Raw genomic sequence first — 26,708 nt, 5'->3', positions numbered from 1 at the left:
GAACTATCCCTTTAACCATGATTAGTGTTATCAGCCTCGTTGTTTTTAACCCGGCTTTGTAGCCTCTATGTCTGAACAGCAAAGATATTTCTTTATCTAAGAGGCAGTAAAGCTTTTTAATTGTCTGTTTCCTCAAGGCCCAACATAACATTTAGTGACAGCTTAACATTGCCCTCTAGTGATATCACACGGAACATGGGGGGGAAACAGTTTAAGATTCACTCCTATCTATGCTAACTGAATTGTGAAAAGAGAAAAAATAACTAATATGTTTTCCATCTGTAAAAAATATGATTTTATATATGAAAATTATATATGCATGTGTGTGTGTGTGTGTGTGTGTGTGTGTGTGTGTGTGTGTGTGTGTGTGTATATATATATAATACAATACATGCAAGTAAAATAATGATATATATTTAATTATATGCTATATTATGAGTGTGATATGAGTGTGAGAATGAAAAACTGAAATGTTTCAATCCGCGGATCAACTCCTCCATGACGTCATCAGCGCGCGCCGCTGGGCTTCAGTCTGCTGGCCTCTGGAATGGGCAGATATCACCAGCCCATATTTCACCATTGATTTATTGCACGAACTCCACGGAGAGTCTGTATTTTTCCCGTCGTCTACACGATGCTATGCGGAGGTGAGTGTTTGTGTCGCAGGGCGTCTGCGTGCGGGTAGAGGAGCGGCGGTTTGAGTATGTGGGAAGAGCGATTAGCTCGTTAGCGGCGGTCCGGTGGCAATCCCAGCCTTTCATTTAGTCCTGCTTTAGTTTCAAACATGCTTTGACTACCAAAGTTTTTGACTGGACGAAATGAAGCGAACGCACCAAACTGTTTCTATGCAAATTATTGATTATATTGCCCGTGTGAGACGTCTGGCTAAGTGAAGTGAAAGGCTTTAATAGCAGCTGGCTAACGCTTGAGTCTTGATGAAAACACCACTAGTGTCTCGTGCCACGATTCACTTCAGCGCGATGTCAATCCTGACAGGGATTACTATCACCCAAAACATCACATTTGTACGTTATTGCATATTTTTTTGTGGCTTTAGTGTTTTTATTACGCGTCTTTTTCAGTTTAATAGTGTCAGGATAATGTAGGCAGGCGAAGTTTCCGTTTCATGGAAACTTTTCGTTTTAGCAAACGATTCGGTGACTGCTTTTTGATTTATGAAATTGGCTATTAAAATGAGAGATTGCTATATTTAGGAAGGTGGCGGTGCATTTTATCCACCTGGCGTGTAGTAGCAGAAATCTACTTTTACTACGGAGCAAAATTGTGCCTAGAATTGGGTTTCTGGGGCAATTTATTGCCTTTTACCGCGGGTATGTTTGTGTTTTGGGTCTGTCGTGTATTTATGTATGATACTTGAAGTCCGCTCTAAACACATACTACGCCTAGATTTGTATTCATGTGAAATATACCAAATGTTAGACAGCACACACAAAAATGAGAACTAGTATGGTGGTTTTGGCTCCTTCTATTTCTGCACTTTCTTTCCCTTTATTGAATCTGACGTGTATGAATCACAGAGGCATCATGGGTTAGCCTGGAAGAGATATATATTAAGTGCTTTATCTTTTTGGCCTAATTCTATTAACTATTATGGCTGTTACTGCACTTATTTTTTATTGTGATGTTTGTTCTGTGAGATATAAGGTTAAATATTACTAGAAGAAGCTTTGAAATACTATTAAAAGGTTGTAGTAATAACAGTTGTAGTTTTTAGAGAATGATGTCAACATTACTGATTAAAATAAAATATAGTAAAAGATGATAAGTCTTGCATTTGGAATGATTTCACTTATCTGTAAATGGAAGTTTGCAAAATTTCCCTTTAACTGCTCTGAGGTTTAGTGATGTTTGTCATGACGCTCGTATCTTGCTTTCTAGTATCCTCAACGTTGTGTTTAGGCTGAACTGGAAGGGGCATTTGTGGATTTCCTTGGTAATTTCCAATGGGTTTTTTAGAAAAGTGGCTTTTGTTGAATGAGTAAAACAGGTCTGTGGTTAAGGTTACTCAAAGAGACTTCCACATTTTGCTCGAGAATATAAATGACACAGTCATACCTAAAAAAGTGCATTTTGTCACTGTTTTTCAAAGGTTTTATAATATTTCAGTTAGTTGCTTAGGCAACATTTTTGGCTCAGTTTTTTATTTATAATTTAATTTAACTTTATCTTTATTATGAAAATTAAAACTATAAAAAAAGGTTAATAAGAACACTTGTATTATATTATATATTATATTATATTATGGTTGTTTAATTAATGGCTCAACAATTATCAGTTTTGGCACATAAATTGCAAAATTGTGTGTATTAGTGTATATTGTCCAAATAATCTGAATTGAATCAAACTTGGCTGCAACTAATAAATCTAAAGGGTTGATTCAGTGGTGATTGTTTCAAACTGACAAATAAACGGGGAGATCTGAGAGCAAGTAACATGGAAAAAGATTATGCAAATTGGCAAAAAAAAATTCCCTTTAAAAATGTGAAATGCAAAGTAAACTATTCTATGTAATACTTATTTGAAAAAAATATGTACTCTTGCACGTTGCTTATAAGTAATATGGCAGTAAATATTCACCAAAAATATTATAGCAATTTATATATAAATGCAGAGTTTGAAAATGACATTGATTGTCCACATTCTTTAATCGACTAGTTGGCACAGTTGTCTAAACCAGCCATTTTATTGGCTTGGTCAGTATGTTCAGCAATAGCCTATACATCGTGAGTTTGAATATGTTGTTTATATTTATACATAATTTCTTTATGCGTTTAGGTAAGGTGATGGAAGAGGCCAGCGGGAGGTTCTCAGAGCTGATTCCAGTGGTGCTATTTCCGCGGCTGTCAGGCTTTGTCCCTTCCTCTGTTCAGTAACAGCGCCCATTCTCATCCCGAATCACCATGAAGCCAGTCCACGAGCGCAACCAGGAGTGCCTCCCTCCCAAAAAGCGGGACCTCCCTGTTAACAACAACAACACCACCTCCACCAACAACAGCAGCAGCGGTAGCATCAGCGGCGGAGCGGGAGGCAGCGGGATCGGGAGTGGAGGAGGAGGTGAGGATGGCCCGTCTTCACAAAGCTCTGGAGTGAGCGGAGAAGCCCAAAGTGGTTGTGGCGAGTGGGTGCGAGCCCAGCCGAGCGTGCATTATGGGGTGGAGGGTGCTGAGGGTCTCATCGGGTTGCCCATGGATCAGTACAGCATGCTCTATAAAGTAGCTTTGCCCGCTGGCTCCTACTCACCTGTTCTCAGCCACATTTCTCCTGCCTACACCGTTCCTTCCTCGGTGTTACAGCATGCTAGTGTTCCCTACCCTCAGCTCGGCTACACCCATATCCCGCACTCCTCCTTGCAGTTTGTTGGCTCTCCGTACGCGACTGCGGTTCCCTACGGCATGCCTACGGGATTTGTTCCCCAGCCGCACCTAGTTCCATACCAATCAGTGATTCAGGAAGGAGTGGTCTCGTCCCATCAGCAGCAGCAGGTCTCGACCCACGCGTACACCAAAATGACAGCGCCTCTGGTGCTCCCGTCTGAGCAGGCGGCGACACAAGCGGCGCTGGGGACTGTAGGGATGTTACCTGCCGGGGAGCACAGCCCGAGAGGCGTGCCTGTGTTCTTACACCCCGCCGTCAGGGGCGTCCAACCTCAACGAGCCCTAGAGCAGGAACGGGAGCTGAATGGTGGGGACCGAGACCACGGAGGCAGGGAGAGCCATATAGATGCAGTTTATTCGGCCAGAAGTGGAGGAGGACGGCTGCTGCAGGAGTCCCATCAAGACAAGAGCTTGAAAAGCCGCAGGCTGGAGGGCAGAATGTCTCCAGGACAGAGAAGCACGCCAGACACTGATCTCGAGGTAAGGGACAGATGGCTTACTATTATAGGATCAATGTGTTAATATATGTAAAATGTCTTTTACATATCTATAAGGTACATATTACATATTTACATATCTATAAAGTACATATTCTGGATGCGACGACAACGCACTCCTGAAGTGTCAACTAATCTCTCCCCTGCGAAGGCCTCCCTCCCTTTACCTCTCTACAGATAAAGCGTTGTCGGGATAATTCCGGTTCTAAAAATTAATTTTAAGGCCAGACAAGTAGTTTGTTGAGGGTTGGTTTGTAGGGAAGGACTACACACCTGTGCATATATATATATATATATATATATATATATATATATATATATATATATATATATATATATATATATATATATATATATATATATATATATATATATATATATATATATATTCAAACGCACATACCTATAGACTGAACTCGTAATACGCATGTGCACGGCATCAGCGTTCTCACAGGTTCGGGTTTTAGAAGTTTGTGCAGAAAGAACTAAAGAGTTTTCTGTTAAAATGGTGTCGTGTTAGCGGCCCCTAAGTTAATAACTAATGATAGTTGCGATGGAACTTTAGCTGGACAATAACTTTATTCTAGAGCTGCTGTAAAGCCAAAACAATCTCTGTTACTTTAATTTCCTATTATCACTGTAAAGCCGCTTTGGAACAATCTACATTGTTAAAAGCGCTATATAAATGAAGATGCCTTGACTCTTGCTGAAAGTTTCGTAGAGAGTTTTAGAAATGGACCCTTTTCACAGACTTCGCATTTCCACAATTACCAGCATTGCAAATCTAGTAAAGTTTTTCATATTTTCATTCAAATAATTTTTTTATACACTTGTATAACATTGTCTTGTATTACCTTTGCAGTAAATGACCAAAATTAAAAAGCATTAACACTGCTGCGACGGTGTTTCTAATACAACGGCTGAGGGACTGATCTGATGACAAATTTCTGACCAACGTAATCACTCTTGATATTAGTCATGAAAACGCCATCACGGATGTTTTATTTTGCTGTTGGAGCAAATGGTAATGCAAAAATGTTTTTTTTTTTCTGTCATCTTCCGTTCACCACTACAACTTATGCTAATGTTAAATGTTAAAAGGGTCCATTTAAAGAAAGTGGGTTATTGAAGGTCTGTGGTTTTTCACTCCAGAATTCAACCGTTTTTTCGATCAACAAACTGAAATGTACATGCTGTGGCTTTAAAAAAGAAAGTGCATGTAATGTGCCATGTATGTGAGACAGTGTTTGAAAGCATAAAAGGTGATTTTTAGAACACAAATATGATTTTACAACAATTGTATTGCTAATGTCAGCAAATTAAAACTGCTGCTGAATGAAACGATCACATATTTGACCTTCTGTTTTACTACAGTTCATAAAAAGAGTTGCAGATGAGTTGTTGACATGACATGTGACAGCAATTCGTGACAGCAATTTCTGGCATGCTATAATCGGAAACTCATTGGATAGTGGGTGTTAAATGTCAGAATAGAGCAAGACCAAATGTGGGTTTGGTAAAGCAATGCCTAAATAGCTATTTCAAAAGGGGGAAGTCATTTCAGAAGAAGAGCAAGTTCTTACAATATCACCGAGAATGTACTTCTAAGTAAATAATGTGGTTAACTTTGATTTCTTATTGAACAATAATTTGCCACATCACAGGACTATTGAGTGCACTGCAGAAAAGCTGATTAAAAATGGTGGCCAGTCTATAATTTTGACCTATATTGAGATCAGATCTTTGTTTAAAGGTGCAGTAAGCGATTTATGAGAAACATTGTTGATATGTGAAATCGACGCTCCCATCTCTTAAATTTCTCCGCCCTGTAAATAGCGAGCACGCTATGAAACACAGGCAACCAATAACAGCTGGCACTTTAGACAGCTCATGCATTGGATGAATCAGTTGTGATTCAATAGCATACCTTGGTTTTGTGAAACATAGCAAAAAACAGTGTTGCTCACGTGTCGAGCAGAAACAAAGGAACCTCTGCGTCAGTTTTCAGGCCTTCCCTCTTTCTAACGTCTCTTTAACGTCTCTCCAGCACTGGAAAGCTTTCCAATATTAATGTTGGTCCTAAAGCTCTTATCTGATCGTAACCCTCCTTCCAATTATATTCCCCAGACCTTTTCCTCTTTGGTAATATCTCGGCCATCTCTCTTTCTCTTTCTGTCCTACTCGCTCACTCACTCTCTTTCCTCACCATGAGTGTATACGCCCCCTACTGCCAATCCACATTGTTTTTTTTTCTCCTATTTACGCAACCAGGACTATATACAAACACACTTTTTTCAGCACACACAGAACAGACATCTAGCATACATTCATAAAATTCACAAAATTATTTGTTTAGGTGTTGATTTAAATTTTCAATAGCGTTTCTCAGAAAATCGCTTACTGCACCTTTTAATCGTGTCTAGATGAAGAGAACCCAATTAAACAAATAACACAAAGTTTTTATTGTAATTTGTAAATGATATAATAATTAATTTGCTGGGGTTTGTTTTCGTGTTTAAATCTCTATCTTTCATTCTTAATGTTTGAATTTTCTGAAGCGCGGTTTCAGATTTTGGATCCCACTGTACCAGTTTAATTTTTGCATTATTTATATACTATCATAGTATTTATTAATGTTTTGAGTTAGCTTTTGTTTTTATATTTTTGTTTAATTTTAGCATACTTTTTCTCTCTTTTTTTTTTTTTTTGCTTGTTTTTCATCTAATATGTAGATCAATTACTGAATTTTTAGTTTTAGTTAATAATACCAACACCGCACTGAACATGTTATTGTTACAACTTCCCAGGTATCCACATTTGAATAGAAGTTGGAAATCAGGTTTCTTTGTTGAACTGATTACCTGCTACAACCTGATTATTATACAACCAGTAAGGTTCACTTGGAGTGCAACTACGCACTGTGATGTTTTGCAATGTCAGACTTGTCCTCAAACTTGATTTAATATTGTAACATAATCTGGACCTACACAGAGTAATATTTTAAATGTCTCCTGCTTCATCTCTACTTAATGTATTTTCAGAGTTTTTCCTTTTTGGGGTCATTTCTTGTGAGTCAGCATCAGTTTACACCACTTCCTTCCTTTATTAGCCGCTTTGGGTGTGTTGAGGATTGAGTAACTCAGGCTACTACTTAGTTAAACAACAGAGATTGGTTTTTGATTTATACTCAGCAGCACTAGGATATTATTGGGAGATATTTTGAAAACTGATATTTATATGCAATTTATGCAAATATTCTGCTGAACGTTATACAAATCTCATTGATTTACATTACAATCTATCAGAATTTTTAATCTTACTTTTTGGCAATATAAATAACATCAACTGCACCAAATTTCATATTTTTTGCTCCATTTTTCCTCCTTGAGTGAGAGATCCATATTCTCCTATATAATCTGAGCCATAAATGTCAGATGTATCAGATATGATACTAAACAAAAATGTACATGCAAAGCTTTTTATGTATTTTTTATATGTGACCCGATCTGGCGAAATGAGTCGGAAGTCGCAACGTTCCATTTTAAGATATGGGCCGATTATGTGGAAAAACAATGAAATAATACTTTTTTTTTTTTTTGCTAAATTTCGAAGAACAGACATTCAAAAATAATCTCCTAAAGTTTCGTAGTCCAGATAATTGAGTAAAGGTATTTAAATGACTATTAAAGTTTACAAAGTTTTACTAAATTCGCTGGAAATGAATATTGCTTTTCTCAACTCCTCTCGTCACCTCTGAGCATTTCCCGGGAATCCCTTCAAACGTCTCTGCTCTCCAAATATGGTTTTACACGTTGTATAGAACCAATCAAAAAGCTTAGAAATGTACACAATACCTGATCATTTGTCAATGGGAAGCCCCATTTCGACTGACCGGCACACGATTGGTCCAGCCATCCTCCTGTCAGACTCACAGCGCTCTGTGTAAACAAGCTAGCAGATCTCCTCAGAAAGATTAAATATTATTAATTTGAGAAATGTCGCTGTCAAAAGAGAGCAAAGTCGCCTAAAAGTCTTATAAAGCTTTTTATGTATTTTTTTATATTTTGTCTAATTATTCAATAAACTGTTCCATTTAAAGAATTCGATTTTTTTCTGACTATAATTTTGTCATTTCATTTGTAGGTCCAGCAGGTGGTTGGACGACTGTCCTCTCCTGTCCATGGCATGAGTCGCAAGGAAGCAGCACATGTCCCTCTGAACCTTTCTCAAAGCTCTCAGAGGAGTCGAGAGACTCACAGCGAAGTCAGAACAGCGTATGCATTAAATCCTGCTGAATCCAGAGCTCATCAGCAGCATATCGTTCAACAAGGTCATGCCGTGATCTTGGCCAATGGGCAGCCTGTTTTCGTGCCCCTGGACTACCATCATCATCACCAACAGCAACAGCAGCAGCAGCATTATCAATCCAACGATGTGGCCTCAGCAGCCATCGTTGCTCCTCCCGCTACGTATACAAAAGCCATGGATGCAGTAGCGTGTCTCCCAGAGCGGGCGGTGGCAGAGCTGCCTCCCCAACACGGTCAGCAGCCCTCCCAGCAGCTTCCCACTCAAGCTCCTGGTGCTTTACCACAGGCTCCTGTGCTGGCAGCCACCGGCCCGTCGCACTTCATGAAGGGCGCCATCATCCAGTTGGCTACCGGAGAGCTGAAGCGTGTGGAAGATCTGCAGACTCAGGACTTTGTGCGGAGCGCAGAAGTTAGCGGTGGACTGAAGATCGACTCGAGCATGGTGGTGGATATCCGCGCTAGTCAGCGGCCCGGTCTAGTGGCGCTGCATTTCAACGTAGGGGAGCAGCAGAGCAAAGTGACTATAGATGTTCCCCCCGAACACCCGTTTTTCGTTTTCGGACAGGGCTGGTCGTCCTGTAGCCCTGAGGGCACTGCCCAACTGTACGGTCTCACCTGCCACCATCTGCAAGTGGGCGACGTCTGCGTGTCCGTGACGCTGCAGCAGCAAGCCACGTTGCAGCAGAAACCGACGCAGCAACTGCAGGCCCGGACTCCCACCAAAGCCAACTCCACGTCAGGAGCCCCTCCTCAGCCAATGGGCCCCCCTGCGCCCCAGCACACCCCTCGGCCACCAAACCAATTAAAGATGGAGCGCATCCACAGAGAGAGGGACAGGGACAAGGAAGAGCCCATGCAGGTCGGGGGTCCTCGACACATCGATGTGTCCCCCAGACCGAACAGGACTTCAGCAGAGCACACTCGGAGCCAGAGCAACTACTATTTGCACACTGAGGGTCATGCTCCACCGGGAACCGGAGCGGGAGCCTCTTCCTTAGGGGCGTCCCAGAGGCGCTGGTCTGCCCCTGGCTTCCAAAGATATAACATCAAGAATGAGGAGGGAAGTTTAGCCTCAGTTGCCACCTCTGGCTCCTCTCGGCCATCATTTATCCCTCAGGAGGTCAAGCTATCCATCGAGGGCCGCTCGAACGCCGGCAAGTAGCAGCAAACACAAAAGAGATTGTCTTTGGGAGTGAAGTGTCAGTCGGATGTGAAAGAGGGAGCGTGGTCGGAGGGAGAGAGAATGTAGCCTCAGAATGTTTGAGATTTTGCACATATTGGAAGATTCCCCCTGCTGCCCCCTTCTCCAGTTCTTTTCGGTTCTGGTCTCGAGCAGAGGACTTATTTTGCCAGGTCATAGTCAGAGTTCGCAATGATCTGCATGGGCAGCTTTATCTGGTAAATCACGTACCAAAGCCTGCATCGTCTGCGTGTTCCTGTGGGTGAACTATCATGTTTTGGCAGTGATCACTTGCATAAAGATATCTTGCAGTTCCTCAAGTAGATGTTTATTTCAGAAAGGCCAGGGATAAGAACGGGATACAGCCATAGAATCTTGACAAGCCTTTACAATAATAATTATATATTTTGAAGAAGGACGAAAGAGGATAGATTGCTCAACAACAACTTTTTTTCCCTAAAAGACAGGCATTTTCTCTCTAAACATTGACTGTTTCCCTTGTTGCGCTGCCAGGCTTTTATTGGCTAAGACCTTAAAACTTGGACAGTTTTTAATGCGTCTCTCTCTAGAGGTGTGTTTGTCCTCACTTTCCTACACTCTCCTCCTCTCCCTGCCTCTTCTCAGGGTGCTTCTGCTGAGGACTACTTTCTAGTCTGGAGTTTGAGAACAGTTGCCCAGCATCGTCACATCAATCAATCGATCCAACAATCTTTCTACAATCAGGAACTATTTCCAGATGAAGTCTCACTCGCATCTTAACAGTTGCATTAACGACTCCTCAGAGGTTTTTAGTTTTGATTCAGCAGTGGCTCTGAATCTGCATTCCAGTTTCAATGTGATCTCTCCTCCTCAACCCATTGGAGTTATCATTTCCCAGTAAGGCTGGCCTAGGAAAACGCCTCTAAATAGTACCTCATGGTTGGAAGCATCCTTCAGTCTGATAATTAACTTCTTTTTTTAATCCTACATTGTTGTGCCCGATTTCCTGGTGACAACATGTGGTGTCAGCCAAAATCAGCCGTGCTTGCGAAGCTGAGACCAAATGTGGAACAGGTTCTAGTCGTTTGCGAACGGCTTGTTCCTGTGGAAATGGATTATTGCTCTGAAGCGTGCAGGTTTAAATGAAATCGTCCCATTGGAAGCGTTGAGCACAGACAAGTGTAGATTCACTGCTGTTGGGTGTGGACTGACCCTGCTCAGTTATCAAAATCAAAGCAATAGTTGTTTTTCATGTTTTTTTTTTGTTTTTGTTTTTTAAATCCCGTACAGGATAGATTACTCCTTGTATTTAGATTTTTCTATGTGCAGCGTTTGCAGTCTGTATGTAAAAACCTTTTCCTGCACTTCTCTTGATTTTCTAAGATAATGCAGTTTTACTTTGTGATAATACTCATTACTCAAAAGAGTTCTAACAGTTACTACAGGAGTTCATTACAAGCATGCAATTACCCCTAAAACAACACCTCTTTCTTTTAGGCAGATTTTCTGTCTGACCAGTAGTGTCTTCAGAGATGACATATGAAATCACACCTCAAAGTGGGGCTTTTCTGAAACACCTGCTGATTAGGATATTCAGGGTCAGCTCTTGCTATTTCTAAAAAGACCTTGGTCTACCTTAAATGATGTCCTAACCAGGTATGACATGATAAACATTGTGGTGTGTCTGCAAAAAGTGCCAAGCAACAGGACGCTTTTGGCTGTCAATTTTGTCGATTTCTGTTTTTGTGGTATTGCGCTCGGTAACTTTGCCTAACGTGAAATCTTATTGGTCCAAAATCCCTCCATAGGTTTGTTTTTGTCACAGGGTGTAGCATTTTTGCTTTCAGTTTGGACGGACAAACTACTCATCACTGGAAACTTGTCACGTCATGCCTGGTTAGGACCAGTGTTGAACCGTAAACTCATTTCGAAAGAGGAAAGAGCTTTATTAATATAGTTTCTAATTCAAATCTGTGCTGAGGTTTTTATGGTTTCTTCTTTGGTTTCTGTAATTGGTGAACTCTTGTACAGTATTGCGTTCTCTTCTCTTCTTGGCAATATTACCCACGAGTGATTTTTAAAACTTGTACTGCAGGTCTTGTATTGCACAGATAAGTTCAATTGACTCACACTGACTCTTTAACAGGAATCAGATATATTACGTGTTTTATTGTTCGTTTTTTTTTTTTTTAATAATGAAGGGAAAATGTTTGTTCTTTTGAAGTATTCAGTTTTGTTGGTGGTTTTTGGCTCACGAGAAACTGACAGGCAAGGTTGACACTGTTTACACATTAGCCAAGAGAAAATGCTGCAGTTTCACTTTTCGTAGTTACTGAACATTTTCAGATGGATGAAATCATGACTTAAGTGCAATTAGACCAAATAATATAAACATTAGGAAGATTGTGTTTAGTTTCAAAACAGCATTCCAGAAAAGAGCCTGACATTCCCACTTTTCCTTTTGCTGTTGTTGTTGTTTTTGTAATGTTTCTTTGTTTCCCCCTCCGTGTTTTGCCTCCACTTACTATTTGTCAGGTGCAATTTTTCGTTTCCATTTTGGTTCAAGTTCTTTCATGAGACCTTTGGTATTTCTCTGCGTTGTTGGCTCTTGGCATTGCTGGGCTTTCTCTGTTTGGGCCATGATTTAATTTAACAGTTTTTGCACTCTCACTATCACTCAAGGCTTTAAGAGGAGTTTTTTTTTTCTTTTAGGTAAAATAATAATATATATATTTTATATAAATGTAGCGCTAGCATTTGACTAGTTAGATTTAGACTTCCTCCACACTGCATCAACCTCAATGATACCACATGTCTGTGCAGTTCTAAAACCTCTAATGTTAAAGAGAAGTTCGGAAGAGGTATAAAGAAGGGTTAATAGATTGAACTCGCAGGACAAATTATGTGGGTACACTTAATGGGCCCTGAAACCATTTGCCCTAGTATGAACCTACCTGGTTTACCAACAAGTCTGATTCAGACAAAATGAAGAAATGGCAATGTGTGTATCGAGTATAACAGTATTTGGTTTTGATCAACCAACATTGGTTCAAATCCATTTGTTGTTTATTAAGCATTTCATGAGCATCATCTGTTGTTTTGTTTGGAGACATCCTGTTCCCTCTTAAAAGGAGTCCCACTTTCATGCTATTTATAATCTGGTCTCAAATCTAGTTCATGTTATTTCTTCCTTGCTCTTTCCCCTTTGTCCCAGAATGTTTCGGTGGCACATGTTGGACCCCTTTAAGATAGTTCACAGAGGACACTTCATTATTGCTCACTTGACTATGTAGAGTGAGCTGCCCAAAAGGGTCACAACCTGCCTAACCTGGTCTGCTTGTCTTCAGCCTGGTCAAGTGCGTATGGTTTGCTGTTTTTTTTTTTTAACAGCTGGTCAACCGGCTTGGGAGACCAACTTTGACTGGTTTCAGGTTGTTAGGTTCACACACACAGGGAAAATTGATAAGAGTGGGGATTTGTTATTCAAATTTAGGACCTGTTCCATTGTTTTAAGTATTACATTTGACATGAAGCAATACGTGACTCGAGATAGCAGAAAGTACAGCTTTAGCAAGAGCTATGCAGTAGAGACTCAGTCAGCACCCTATGCGTAATGCAGTTTCTAAACTCTCACCAGTTCGTCTGTGATCGGCTGAGTTTCAAGAAACATTTCGAGATCGTTGCACATTCTGTATTTTCTCTAGTAACCCGCAGGCTTGGTGACCTTTATGGTAGTCGTCAGTTAGGTCTATGTCACTACCAAATCACTTAACTTGAAGCTTATCTTGTGTCGCTAGTTTGGTGCTGTATTTTTTTTTATTCGATTTTTTTTGTCAGCAATGGTGCACTGTTCTCTGTCTTCTCAAATGCACTGCCTTACCAGCCATCTCTCGTGGAGATGAAATCTCCCTCATGCAACCTTCGTGGCGGAGATGGACTGAGTTCGCTTTCATTAAGAACTGAGCTACTATCCTGTGCACTGTAACCAAGAAGAGTTGACGCTATGTTTGTGCCTTCCCAATGTCTTAACTTTACTCTGGTCTGTCTTATTAAGCTCTGTTCTCTGGGAGATTTGCATGTCTCCACTTTGCTCTTACTGTCATCACATGTCATACATCAATCTCGCTGGCTTTAAAATCATTCCGTACTGTTGACGGCCATTTTGATCTGATCTATACTGCAACGTCAGCCTTTCTGCCTGAAACTTCATGGCATCCCAAATACCTACAATTAGAAATATTAGTAATGGAGTGCTGCACTGATGATGACATTTTTGTAGGTCAACCTGGAAGTTAGCATCACCCTGTTTCCCTCAACAAAACCCAACGGATTATTGTAGAAATCGTTTTTTTTATTGCAGATTATCGTTTGGTTCTGTGACCCAAAAAATTTATGATTCTTGCACATTTTGTTCATCGTGATAATCTTTACAAATGAACACAATTTATGAATTGTAAAGCATAAATGTAGTCCTCAGAAGTAAAGGCAAAATGTAGGCTATAAACGATCTACACCACGGTTGCATGACGTCAATGTCACCACCATTAAGTGTCCGACAACTCTTTCAGTCTATTTTTTATTTAATTTTTTTTTTTTTTTTAAATCCCTGAAGTTAGAATAGTTTGCAAGAGCATAATTATAAACACAACAAGGTTGTGAACGTGGACAAATGTGTAGATGAGTTTACCTGTTTGGCTGAGGATATTTAAAGGGGTGATGAACTGAGAAATCAAATTTTCATTGAGCTTTTGACATATAAGAGGTCATCATACTATAAGAATATCCTGTAAGTTTCAGAACTGTTAGTCCGATAAAAGCTTTTATTGACACCAGGCACAGCGAACGACAGGTTTTTCAAAGTGGGGATCTATGACGTCAAAGGGTATCAAACACCGCCTCCGCAGAAGATGATCAACGCCTACTTCAACACTGCCTGTTTAGCCCCGCCCACCAATTCACACATTACATGAAACTCATTATAATATGCAAAACTGTTATCCAATCATAGCAGTGGGCGTTTACTTCCAAGTCTTCAAATGCGGCATGCCCATAAAAACCGAGCGTTTCAGGAGCTAGGCTCAAAACCAGGGTAGAAAATAGCCTATTACTTATTCATTTTGATGTTTTTGAATGTAAAAACCAAGCGAACGGCATAAGTTGACGTCAGACAACAATATAAACATTTTTAAAAAGCCGATTCATGACCCCTTTAATGTCCCTGATAACCTCTGTAGTCCCATTTAGCCACTTGTTATCAACCGCCTTTTACAAGACAAGTAAAAGCTCATGCTGGTATTACTAATGTACTTTATGTTGTAAAATAAAACATGAAAATGTCTTGAGCTTGTGTTAACTACAGACTTTATTTCAGGCTTTTAACCCAAAACCAATTTAGTTCAGGATTATGTAACTGGAAGTGCTAAAATGTTTACCCCATTTCCAGGTTTTGGACAGCAAAAATGTCATCCCTACAGCACTATATAGCTTAGCTATTGACGCAAGATCAATGTGGGGGGTGGGAATCTCTGTAAAGCTGTGATTTTTATCACTTGACGTTGCATATTCAATGGTAACAGCACAGAAGGTTTAAGCTTAAGCTACATTCCCACGCTTCTGCATTTCCTTCTCTCAATGGATGTGAGATAATTAATCCAATCATGTCCTTTATACCTCGCTTTTGCATACATATTGAGCAGTACAGCACTGATGTAAGCATTTCATCTCCCTATGAAGAATAGGATGCCTGCACACTAGACAAACAGAGGGTTTCATGGGTAGAAATGCATTCTTAATGAGCAAAGAGTTGGATTAGTTGAAATAAAGTGGGAATTTGTTTTCCGGAATACTTACAAAAGCACAATCAGACCAGCCTGCAACAGAGTGCGTTGCATTTCAGATTCAGGTTTTGGTCACACTTTCACAACACTGGCGTTTTTCCTTTATCAATGATGATTTTCATGTTCCCCATTGAAATCAAAGGATATATTTCTGGTGTGTAGACGCCCTATTCTCGTGCACATGCCTTCTGCGTTGTTCTTCGCTCTGAAACCGTGTTGTTCTTCCATAGAGCCTCACCTAATCATGTAACATAGACGTTTGTCACTTTGATGCAATGAAATGTTCTGCACTTATTTCCCCTCACCTATAGTGTTATTGTAAATGTTTCGCCATTATATTGAATCATTCGAAACCACATAAACAATCATCCAACGTTTTTATGCTTGTACAGATATGAAGATATGTTTTGTATAATATTAGCTTGTCAATAACGCCTTAAGATGTGCATTGTTCGTAAACGATGCCTACAAGTGACTTCCTCTCTGCAAGGTCGTACGATTTCACTTGGAGACAGTCTCATTCAGTTCTAGTCGTTTTGGCCGTGGACGACTCTGTAAAGGTCTAGTGTAATGTGGCTCGGGGTTGCTCACTGACAACAATTAGTGACGTTGCACTTCCTGATTGTAAGATGATTTTTTATTTTTGGACTAGCTCATGATGTGTATCTTAGTTGAACACAATGCAAGCTTGATAAAATTCAAAATGATTATTTTATTTATATTTTGCTCTTGTTAGTAGAGCAGAAGTGAAGTCAAGACTGATGCTTTGCACTGATTCCAGCTTCCCTCACTTCCTTAGTAAGCGGTCCTTTTTAGAGAAATTGTGTAATGTTTGAATCTTACAAAACCGAATTTCGCCCATTTTGCATAAACTACTAATTTCTTTTGATTTTGTAGTGAAAAACTTTTCAGAAAATCCTCATTAAAGTGGTTTGAGGAAATTAGTGAAAACTAAATTTAGCGGAGTCTGTGTCAGAAGATGGTGCGTAGAAAACGAGAATCCCTGCAGATACACGTAATAGTTCGGGCTAAGAGTCCGAGGAAATCTTTTACAGACGTCCATTTTAGTCTCCCTGTTGACATCCGGTGCAAAATGGAGAGCTTAATAGTTTGTGAAGTGTGAAAACGGCTGAACCCACTCGAGAATAAACCATCAGGGTTTTCTGTATCGGTAACATTTCAGTGACTTGTAGTTGTATCATTGCTTCAAATTGTTTGCGATTTGATTATTTTTTTTGTATATATTGTTTTGGAAGGCTTTATGAACCTAACACATGGCAGTTTGTGTAAATCCCAGACAGAACTCGGGGGCACAGCAATCCAGAGTCAGTAATGTCGGCTGAAATCAGGTTTCTAACGGTTTTAAAGGAATCATTATATACTCTCAAATTTGACATTGTACTTCTTGGCACTAAGTGACACTGCTTTTTATGTGATGTGTGACCAGTTTTAAATGAGATGGCATCTTTGTTTAATGCATAAAAATCTGCGAAATATATGCAATGATGTATGTGTTATATTCAATCCTCAAGTATAATCCAGGTTGTATAAACTTTGTATAGTACGTTTTAATATCGTATGGCCGTACCAATATGTATTAATTCTTCTCAAAAGCCTTAGAGTCGTCTACCCAAAGTGCTCCCTTAGCCTACCCTACACCTACCTGAACTTTACAAAGCATTAATGACTATATTTTGTTGCGTTTTTATTTGTACCCTTTTTTGAATAAAATAGATTTGTACTGTATATTTGTACCTCTCTGTGAACTACTTAGGGCTGTTTTGTTTTATTTTGTTTTCCTGTTTTAATTCTATGTAAGGACACAAAGATATTGTATTTTTATTGTTACAGCTAACTTCTTGGAAACATTGCATTTATCATGTTTGTTAAGTAAACACAATATAATATATATATATATATCTATATAATATTAACATGCTGGCTTGACGTCTGTTTTTCTTATGCGTTCCATTCAATTAGTAAATTGTAATACATTTTAAAAAGGGTTTGAAAAGTGCATTGATGCATCTGATGAATCCAATGCATCAATTACAGAGTTTAATAATAGATTATGATTACAATAATATCCAGTGTAGAATGCATTAATTTTTTTAAATCTGAAATACAAACTTTTGAGTCTGTGAATGTACAATTGCTCTTGTTTTTTATTATTATTTTATATTCCACTATGGGGTGAAAATAATCAAGATTACTGAAACCATGTGGTGATCAAATTTCAGATGAAATGCAGTACACCAGAGAAAATACAAATATTTTTATACATATTTAAACGGGGCCTGAAAGTGTACTAGTGAAAATGCTTGTTTGGCATTTTGCTTTTTCGATTTCCCATTACAGAGAATATATTCTCAGCATGACTATTTATGAATACCACATTTTCAATATGGTCTCGGATATTTTAATCTCACTTTACATGTGTGCACAGAGAGAAAGACAGAAACAAACTCTTAGCAGTAAAGTCAATGTTTATTCCACATTCTGTTCCTGCTTTTATGATGAGCTTCCAATCTGTTAACCCAATAACAGAGCATGGCTTTCTGAACAGGACAGGATTTGGCGTTGTTGTGACCAGTGCTATTCTTGTCACTTTATAAGGTTTCAGTCATTTTGGCCTTTTAGAGAGTTTGTAAACATTAGCATGAAAATATCTAGATAGACGACAACAAAAAGGCAAGTAATTATTGGACTCCAATCCTTAATGAAAAGCTTGAATAAATGCATTAACATGTAGTTTATAACATGCAAGTTCCATTGCCAGGGGTCGTATGCACAAATATGTCAAAGAAAATGTTTTTTTAATACATGGCAATGCATACCACTAAAATGTAGTTTAGTAATAATGCAGACTAAATAGGTTTTATGTTTGAAAATACTCTTTTTATATTTTATCCTCAAAATAGACAATGCATCCAGTCAACATCTCAATCTAGACTACAGAGAATCATCAGATTTTCTCATTGCATTGGGATGCGTTTCCTCAACTTTGATGCTACTATGTACTATGAACTCAGTGCTTTATAATGAATTTCAGGGACTTTACCATCAAAATTGCATTGTTCTTCCTGAATGTGCATACATTAACTCGATTCAATGAAAACAAAACTATGGATGGATCTCGTGGTCGAGGATTACGGACTTGAGGACAAATGGCTTGACTGTCAAGAGTTGCCTGAGGTTTGTGATCTGGAGCATTTGAGTCCATTTACTTTCATATCAACTGCATAGTAGTAATACAAAGTTTCTTGAGTACAGCTCTCAATTGCATAGTGATGCTTCATCACATGTACATTAAATCCTTTTCTTTTCCTTAAGGAACCCATCATTGATACTTCACAACAGCATAAACGTGGGACCAGTATCCAGTTGCCTTCAACCGTGCGGAAAAGCTCAGCTGCTTCACTTTGAACATTAGAGGTATCTCTGAAGATGGTAATGACGACACTGTGAATTTAAAACACTGGAATGTGCATCATTCACTGTAGTAATAAATAAATTGCAATAAGTATTGGAATGAAATATAAGACATACACAGAGTCTACCCTGTTTTCAGGAGGTACTTCCAGATGTACAGTGGTCCGTTTTAACATGACTGACTCTTCCGCCCATATGAAACACTGAGAAGTAAAGCTTCCAAGGTGATGTGTGTAATGTTCTCCCAACTTTGTGCAGAGTGGTTCTCAAACCGTGGTTGCGACTTAAGTCAATAAAAAGACCTGAATAAATAAATTATTATATGCACCAACATTGAATTAATCAACTAATTAACTTATAACAATGCATTTTAAGATAAAGTGTTTCCGTTGACTGTCTTCAATGATTAACGTTTATATGTTAGTGTACGTAAGTGTTTGGTTTTAATTTCTTAGCAAGCAAACAGTTGGCTCATTTAAGTTTATTAGCTAAAAGTTTCAGTCCTTTCCATAAAATAAGAACAACAGCCTTCTGGCAAATGTAGAGAACTGTGGCTCAAGACAGAATCAGTGAAAAGGACATTGAATTAGACCCCTGCTCATTTCCTTTCACTCTTGAAGTGGTCAACCACCTGAAAACGTTTGAGAAACACTGGCTCTGTGGCGCTTTTGCTCCGTTTGTTGGGAGTTACGTGTTAACCTTTGGATCGGTTTGAAATTTGGGGTGTGAGTACCTATTCAACTCAACAATGGAAGACGGGGCATGTGACGGTGGCACAGAAATTACACACTTCACCTTTAAATTAGTGTGAAACATTTTGTAATGTGTATTTACCTTGTTATTTCCATTTTTAGCATAATCATGCAGCATTATCACTGCTTCATATATACGAGGGATTTCTCTCTGGAAGTTTTCGTCCTGATTGTTTTGTTGTACATGCATTCGCTAAACCTTTACATCATTGCACATCTCATAGAAATAGCACACAATCATTAAAATCATTAAATATAAAACCAAAGCACAACTTTCCAGTGACAAAGGCAACTTTTTTTTTTAATTTTTACACTACTTGTGTTGCCATTAAGATCGAGCACACACTAAGTGCCTCACCATTAACAAAAAGCATTCCCTGGTCCAATTCAGGACCACACTAGTTTAAAGAGGTAAAATACACATTATACAGTACAGTGACAGCAGCAGAGACTGGTTGGTTGGTTAGTTGAGATGTAATGGAGTTATGTAATATCCTTATCGACATTTTGGCTCAGGTGAGGAGTTTGCAGTCTGAATAAGAGAAAAAAAGGCCAATGTGACCAGTAAAAGTGAGTATAAGGTAGTATCTGATAATGAAGAATTAGGAATAGGAGGTCTCCTGCTCCTCTATGTTCTCAGGCTGTGAGGATGCCGATGATCCACACCATCCCTGAGTTCCTAGCAAAAAACAACAACAACCCGTGTAGCATTGTGATAAGGTATAAAGCCTTTGGGAGGTCAGAGAAGTGTGTCTGAATGTGCTTTGAAGCAGATACTTTCAGTAATTAACAGTACAAAAGGACAACATCTCCAATAGAGGTTTTCCCAAATGGCACCCTCAGCCCTTGGAGTGTGCGCACAAATAGTCCAGGCTCAACTAAAGGGTGCAACGAGGGGCATATTGGCGGCAAAGGAGGCATCCTTGTAAATCTTGATAAATAGGACACCATATGGTCTCGTGGACACAAAACCGTGTAAGGAAAGACCAGGAGACCACAAGCCCACCTAGATTTCACCATTTGGATCAGTGGCATTCAAACAGCATTTAAATAGTGTTGTCGTTTCAGCAAACGTGTAGGGCAATGATAATTGTAGGTGTGTCCAATCCTACTCCAGGAGGGCCACCTTCATCTCTGATCTGCTCCAACACACCTTTCTGGAGGTTTCAAGTAACCCTGAATGCCGCAATTCAGGTGTGTTTATTTAGGGTTGTGGCTGAACTGCAGGAAGCTGGTCCTCCAGGAGCAGGTTTGGACTCCACTGGACTATAGTAGGTGTTGGCATAAGGAACGTTGAGTCGGTGTGTGTGGTCCTGCACGGCCCCTGTGGTCCCGGTCAAGGCCACAGGTGTGACTAGGCCATGCAAAGAGCCTATGGTGAGGTAGTTGGTTCTGTGAATATGAGCTAGTAGTGACCCAATCTAGGGTCCTGGGAGATGAGCCATAGTTGCAGGTAAACTCCAACCTTTTAGACTGGCAAATTTGAACCGTAGACTGAGTGTGGAGTGTGGCTACACGTCTCACTCCTGTCACTGTAGGTCCGTGTGCAAACAGAGAACCTCCTGCTCTGAAGAAAGGTGGCTAAAAGTCTGAGCCTTGAAAAGTAAGTAGACAAATCTCCTAAAACATGCTTACAGACAGGGAAACATGTTTGCCTTGTTTCCCTTCTGCGAATGTTGGAATCTTTTATACAATAAGTCCAGTTAATCTTGTAAATCAGTTTATGTTACATAAATCCACAAAGGGTCGTTCACACTGACAGAAAATAAATTTCATACGAGGAGGTCAGCAAGTCACCATACTGTTGGTTGCTAGTGGGCGTTGACTGGTGGTGATAGTAAAAGACTCCAGTGCCTCAGGCCCCCTTTTTCCTCCTCTGACTACCAGATGGGAACATCATCTCAGTCTTATTTCAATGTTTCACTGAGGTCATAGCTAAAGGGATGAGGCGGGTTCTCAAATGTCATCATAGTCTACTAAACGTTGCTGAACACTGGTTTTAAGGAGGTTTATTTCTTCTTGCTGTTTACTACTGTAACCCGACACCCTCGGGGGTTCAAAGCAATTCCCTTCCCTGTCTGTCCAGTAGAACCACTTCTGTACTGCAATATCCAACGGTTTCAGGCAGCGAATCATGTGAGCATCGCTGTCCACACTCCCAGTGGTAGTCGCCAGGTGTTGCTGCCTGTCTGCATAAAGTTGAACTCTGCTCAACATTGTTGCGTTGCAACTCATGGCCTCTCACGTTGAAAATGAATGACATCTGGTACCTACATCACAGCAAATCGCTGTCAAGGTGAGCGGCTCCTTGAAACTGCAAGAGCATAACATTCTCATCACAGTTATAGTCAAGATAGTTATTCTTTTAAAATGGCAAGATCTTCTCAAATGCCAGGCTGAGAGGTGTTTGGGGCTGTGCTTGTTAGGGAAGCTTCATAAACAGTCCATTGTCCATGGAGGGGACGGACATGGGGAAGGAAAACTGGAATAGATTCATGTCAGCGGTGAGCGCAGCCATTGCAGCAGGATCATGCTCAATCTGGTTTCTCAGCGATGGGTCGATCTTCTCCAAGCGCCGCTTTAGCCTCTTGGCCTCCCTCTCACGGATTAGCCGTGCCTGCCTCTTCTCGGGTGTCTCGTTGGCCCGCTTGAGTCGCATGGCCTCCCGGTCACGCTGTAGACGGCGCGACCGCTGTTCATCTGTCTCCTGCATCCTTTGCATCCGCTTTGCCTCACGGTCTCGTAAGCGGCGCACCTCCCGCTCCTCCGGTGTCTCACATGCCCTCTTGGTCTTCTTGGCCGTTCGCTCGCGTTCCAGCCGCTGCATCCGCATCTCTACGGGCTCGCTCTTCCTACGCATTGCCCATTTCCTCATGGACGGCGACTGGGCATCCACAAGCTGCTGGTAGGCTACGCAGCTGTTGCAGACCAGCAAAACTCCAGCCGGGTACACAGGCATAGGGTTCATGAGGTCTGGAAGAGGTGGAAGGCCTGTGCTGGAAGGACTGAGGCTGTCAGACAGTGAGGGAAGAGGAGGTGCAGAAGGGAGAAGTCCATCTGGCAATGAGGTCAGTACAGTACCAGGATTTGTGCTGGGGTTAGTCATAGGGCTTCTGGGTAGAGAGTTGGACATGGCACATGCCTCACCCTCACTGTTGATCTCTATACTGCTTGTGTCTAGGAATTCCTTCAACTTTCCCCTACAATTTCAGAACAGGAAACTGTTAAGATACGTTTTTTTGAAAACAATGAAGCATCCTGATAAAATCATGTCTTGAACTGACCTGTTGAAGTTGTTGGTGTCTGTGAAGCGAGCCCCACACACTGCACAGTTGGACAGACGGTCCTCTGAATGAATAAGAAGATGGCGGCCAAGAGAGCCTGGAGAACTGAGAGCTCGTCCACAAACAGGACAGATATAACTCTTACTGCTACCCACAGCTGTGTGCTGGTCACAGAAAATAAGACAAAGAGATTTCATACATAAATTCGTCTTTAAGGAACAGTCCAAAAATGAAAATGGTTATTCACTCAACCTCATGTTGTTCCAAACTCGTTTGACATTCTATCTTCCGGACCATTTTAAATAATGTACTGGTCATTTTTCAAGCATTTACAATGGGGATTAGAGTTTTCAAGCTTCAAAAATGGCCAAAAGTAGCATTAACTTATCATTTTGGTAGTCTCCATTCATCGTAAATGGTTTGAAAAGAGTAATCAGTCCTTTATTCAAAATTTCTCCACATGGAAGAAAGTTAGAATTACATAAGAATTATAATTTTTTTTTTAAAAATTGCTTAAGGCTAGAATACACTACACAACTTTTGCACAGATTTTTTGCTCTGATTTGCAGTCTGGAGGAGCTATCGCTAGTTGCAGAAAGTCCGAGCCAGTCTGCAAATTTCAGAAGTCAATAGTTGACAGATTTCACAGACGATCACAGTGTAGGATGGGCACAGACTCTCTCTTTTTTTAGCTGGATACCATCCAGTCAGAGGACATTCAATGTTTGATGCCAAGTCAATTTTACAACTCATATTGTCTTCATTTGTCAAGGATCTCCTGTGTGAGTTTGTTCAGGACAACTTCTGGTAGTATATGATCTTCAGTCATTTAGTGTATGATGCCCGGTCTTTGTCTGTTACCATTTACAAAGTCAACAAGTGTTCAGATTTTAAAAGTTGTGTGGTATATTTCAGCATTTAGATGTGCTTCACAATCCGCATGTAATTGACAAGCTCCAAATGCAGTTTGAGTGATCTGATAACAAAACGTTTTTGCGCTCGAGATGGATTTTAATACCAGGTGTTAACAGAGTCTAAAATATACTAGAGGCTTCAGTAGTCCTCACCTGGTAGACATGTGCGATGAGCTGATCTGGGCTACTGAACTCCAGGGAACAAAGCGGACAAACAAAAATTCCTCCCTGGTCTGTCCCCTCCTCGCTCTCCTGTCAGACATAATGAACCAACAAACAGTTAAAAGTTTAGAGTAACGAGACTGTAAGTCTTGTCATATTTTAAATAGTATGATTGAACACAAGTGAAGTGACAACTGATAATGACTGTAGCTGCAGATGACAGATGCAGCACTGGTGTGGCGTGGCAGACAAATGGATCCATAAGCCTTTGTGACTCATTCCAACTGTCATTTAAACTGGGTTGCTATAGAGCCATGAGTCACCCTACAAAAATACCCTTAAAGATGTGATGGTGGAGAATTTTCTAATGCTCTACACCTCAAAATGTATGTAAATTTAAATAAAATGACAATCATATAGACCTTATGTAGCCCCGCCTCTTTTCAGTGCTGCGCTCGTTGCGTTCTGTCTTCCGGTTTGTATTTCCACAGCATGAAGATAAGATCTTATGGATTTATGAATGAACCGCTAGTTTTAAAATTTTCCCGGTCTACTGGCATTTATGACATCCGCTTCAAACATTAATCATGATAACTTTCGTTAACTCTACAATAAGTAAATCCACTTCACCAGCTGATTACTCTTCAACAGCGATCCCATAGAAATATGCAGAGCTACCGCAAAAACGGAAATTCAAAGAGAAAATTATAAAGATGGCTGCACGCTTGTTTCTCTGACGCATAAGGTCTATACCGTACCTTTTCATTAAATTTAAATTCACTGATTTCAGAGTGTAAATCTGTTACAAATCTAAAATGTAATATTTTTCAACAGTATAAAGATGTCAAATTAACAATTTAGTGGCTCAAAAACAACAATAAAAAAGATACTCAATCTTCATTCAAAGCTCTCAACTCAATCTAGTCAGAATCTGTCTCAAGGTAGTATCTGACCACATATATATATATATTTGCATTAAATTGAATATTTTAATGGCAAAATATTTTTTTTAAGCGTTCAATAAATTACCTTGATGTATACATACAATTATTATAGTAGGCCAAAATCACATATGAAAAGCATGCAAGGCTGCTTAAATAAATAAAAAATAAATAAAATGTGGGTAATGTTTACATTTTAATTTTAAGGTTAGAAGTTAAGGTTAGAATATCTTAAAATATTATTATTATTTTTCCTTTCAGAATTTTTAAATCTATTTGCAAATCATTAAAATAAGACTGGTCAAGGCTGAATAGTTTTGCGAGGCTCTTTATAAAGTGAGTTGTCTATGAAAAAGCTGGTCATGCAAATCATGTGATAAAAGAAGAATGTAAGATAATCACAACAATCTACTTCGTACATTAAATGTGCATAACTCACCTCCTTGACGTCATCCTGTAGTATGAGGCCATGGCCTCTCTTATTACTCATCATGCTGTAATCAGCAGAGGCATTTGAGGAGTCATCCTTATCAAAATCACTATCACCGTCATCTGGCAGCACAGGAAAAAAAGTTAGTAAATAATATTATCGACGGCGCCATCACAGGTCACCTTGCTTTTGTTTTCTAATAAGTCTCGACACTGAACAGAACAATCACAGTTGTCTTCCTGGATTTTTTATATTTTATGAGCAGCAAGCAAATATATAAATAAATTCAGACAGCTGTCGTGAGTTGCCTTTGACGCCGTGTAGCTCACCACTTGTGCTGTCTTGCTCTTCAGGTTCCTGTGAGTTGTTGCTATGGCATTCGCCGTCTTCAATGAAGTCATCTCTAGCGTCCATCTCAAAAGTGTGCTGAGGGCCGGACAACCCAGTCGTGTGAAAAGGCCCTGTGAGTGAAACAACGGTCACTGAGAATACCACGATATATACTGTATAACAATTTTTTTAGAGTGGTGCTTGTCAGTACAAAACACTGCTTTGGTTGCCAGGGCATTACTATGCAGTTGCTAAGGTATTTTGAGTCTTTTTAGTACATTTCTGGGTGGTTGCTAGGGTGTTGCTTACAGGCCCATGTTAAAAGATCCTAGTTGCACCCAGCTAGTCTCTATGATATTCTAATCTCGGGTCCCTTCACTATAAGTCTGTAGAATTGTTTGTCTTTTTAATGCCAAAAATATAGATGTACATTTTTTATTTGAGATATCGTTCATGACTGTAGCACAAATGGTGTGGGACAAGTTACATGCTGAGCATTAATACTTAAAGGGATATCTCACCCTAAAATGAAAATGTACGAGTTTGTGGAGTAAGGAAACAGCCATAAGACATCATGAATAGGTTGTAGGACACAATTGCTTCAAACATTTTATTATAAAATCAACAAAAACATATTGTGTTGTTTCTGATGTAAAAAATAAAAGTTACCAGTAAGATGTTACATGTGCACACTGAAATTAAAATTAAAGGGGCTATATGCAAGAATTTATGTACTAATTGCTTTTTGTATTGCCAATGAGGGAACAGCTTGTAACGAAACTTAAAAAATTAGACCTTCCCTGACTTCCTAGGTTGTCTATGCAAGCCTGTATTTTTAAATGAAGGACTCTAGACTATTTCACCGGGAAAATCCAAGCGATGTGAAGGTTACACTTGGCTTTGTATTGTCGGCAGAATTTGACCCTTGGTAAAAAACTAATTGAGGAACCCTGGTTTAAACAATAATTTTGGTATCTTAACAACAGTAATTACTCATGAGATGAAACAACTGATACATTTTTTATTTAAATAAGGCATTATGAAAGCAATATAATGCCTTAAAGGGATGGTTCAGAGTAATTTGCACCATGACCTCGAGCAAAACACCCCCCCAGAAGCTTTTTTCCCTTGGTTGAACATTATTAAAGTTAGAGCTTATTTAGAGATATCAGCCGGATGGCTTAGTGCAGGTGCTAATGGATCCAAGGTTGTATCTTGTAAATTACCGCACTAATAATGCCCAGAATGGTACCAAACTTCTACAGTAG

General features: G+C 39.7%; 2 protein-coding genes across 2 annotated transcripts; one reads left to right on the top strand and one right to left on the bottom strand.

Moving 5' to 3' along the window:
* The first annotated feature begins 544 nt into the window (after positions 1 to 544).
* Positions 545 to 9,589, top strand: atxn1l (ataxin 1-like). Its single transcript, XM_081349089.1, has 3 exons — positions 545 to 647; positions 2,797 to 3,875; positions 8,036 to 9,589. Exons 2-3 carry the CDS (start codon positions 2,922 to 2,924, stop codon positions 9,359 to 9,361), a joined length of 2,280 nt encoding a protein of 759 aa, XP_081205215.1. The 5' UTR covers positions 545 to 647; positions 2,797 to 2,921; the 3' UTR covers positions 9,362 to 9,589.
* A 10,073-nt stretch (positions 9,590 to 19,662) lies between these two features.
* Positions 19,663 to 25,565, bottom strand: znf821 (zinc finger protein 821). Its single transcript, XM_081359257.1, has 5 exons — positions 25,440 to 25,565; positions 25,120 to 25,232; positions 23,731 to 23,829; positions 22,664 to 22,827; positions 19,663 to 22,579 (listed from the first exon to the last, which is right to left on the bottom strand). The coding sequence occupies exons 1-5, from the start codon at positions 25,522 to 25,524 to the stop codon at positions 21,802 to 21,804; spliced, it is 1,239 nt and encodes a 412-aa protein (XP_081215383.1). The 5' UTR covers positions 25,525 to 25,565; the 3' UTR covers positions 19,663 to 21,801.
* Positions 25,566 to 26,708: the final 1,143 nt, after the last annotated feature.

Source organism: Scardinius erythrophthalmus (genome assembly GCF_964197995.2).
Source record: "Scardinius erythrophthalmus genome assembly, chromosome: 2".
Lineage (NCBI taxonomy): Eukaryota > Metazoa > Chordata > Actinopteri > Cypriniformes > Leuciscidae > Scardinius > Scardinius erythrophthalmus.
This window is presented reverse-complemented; position numbering and strand designations above follow the sequence as displayed.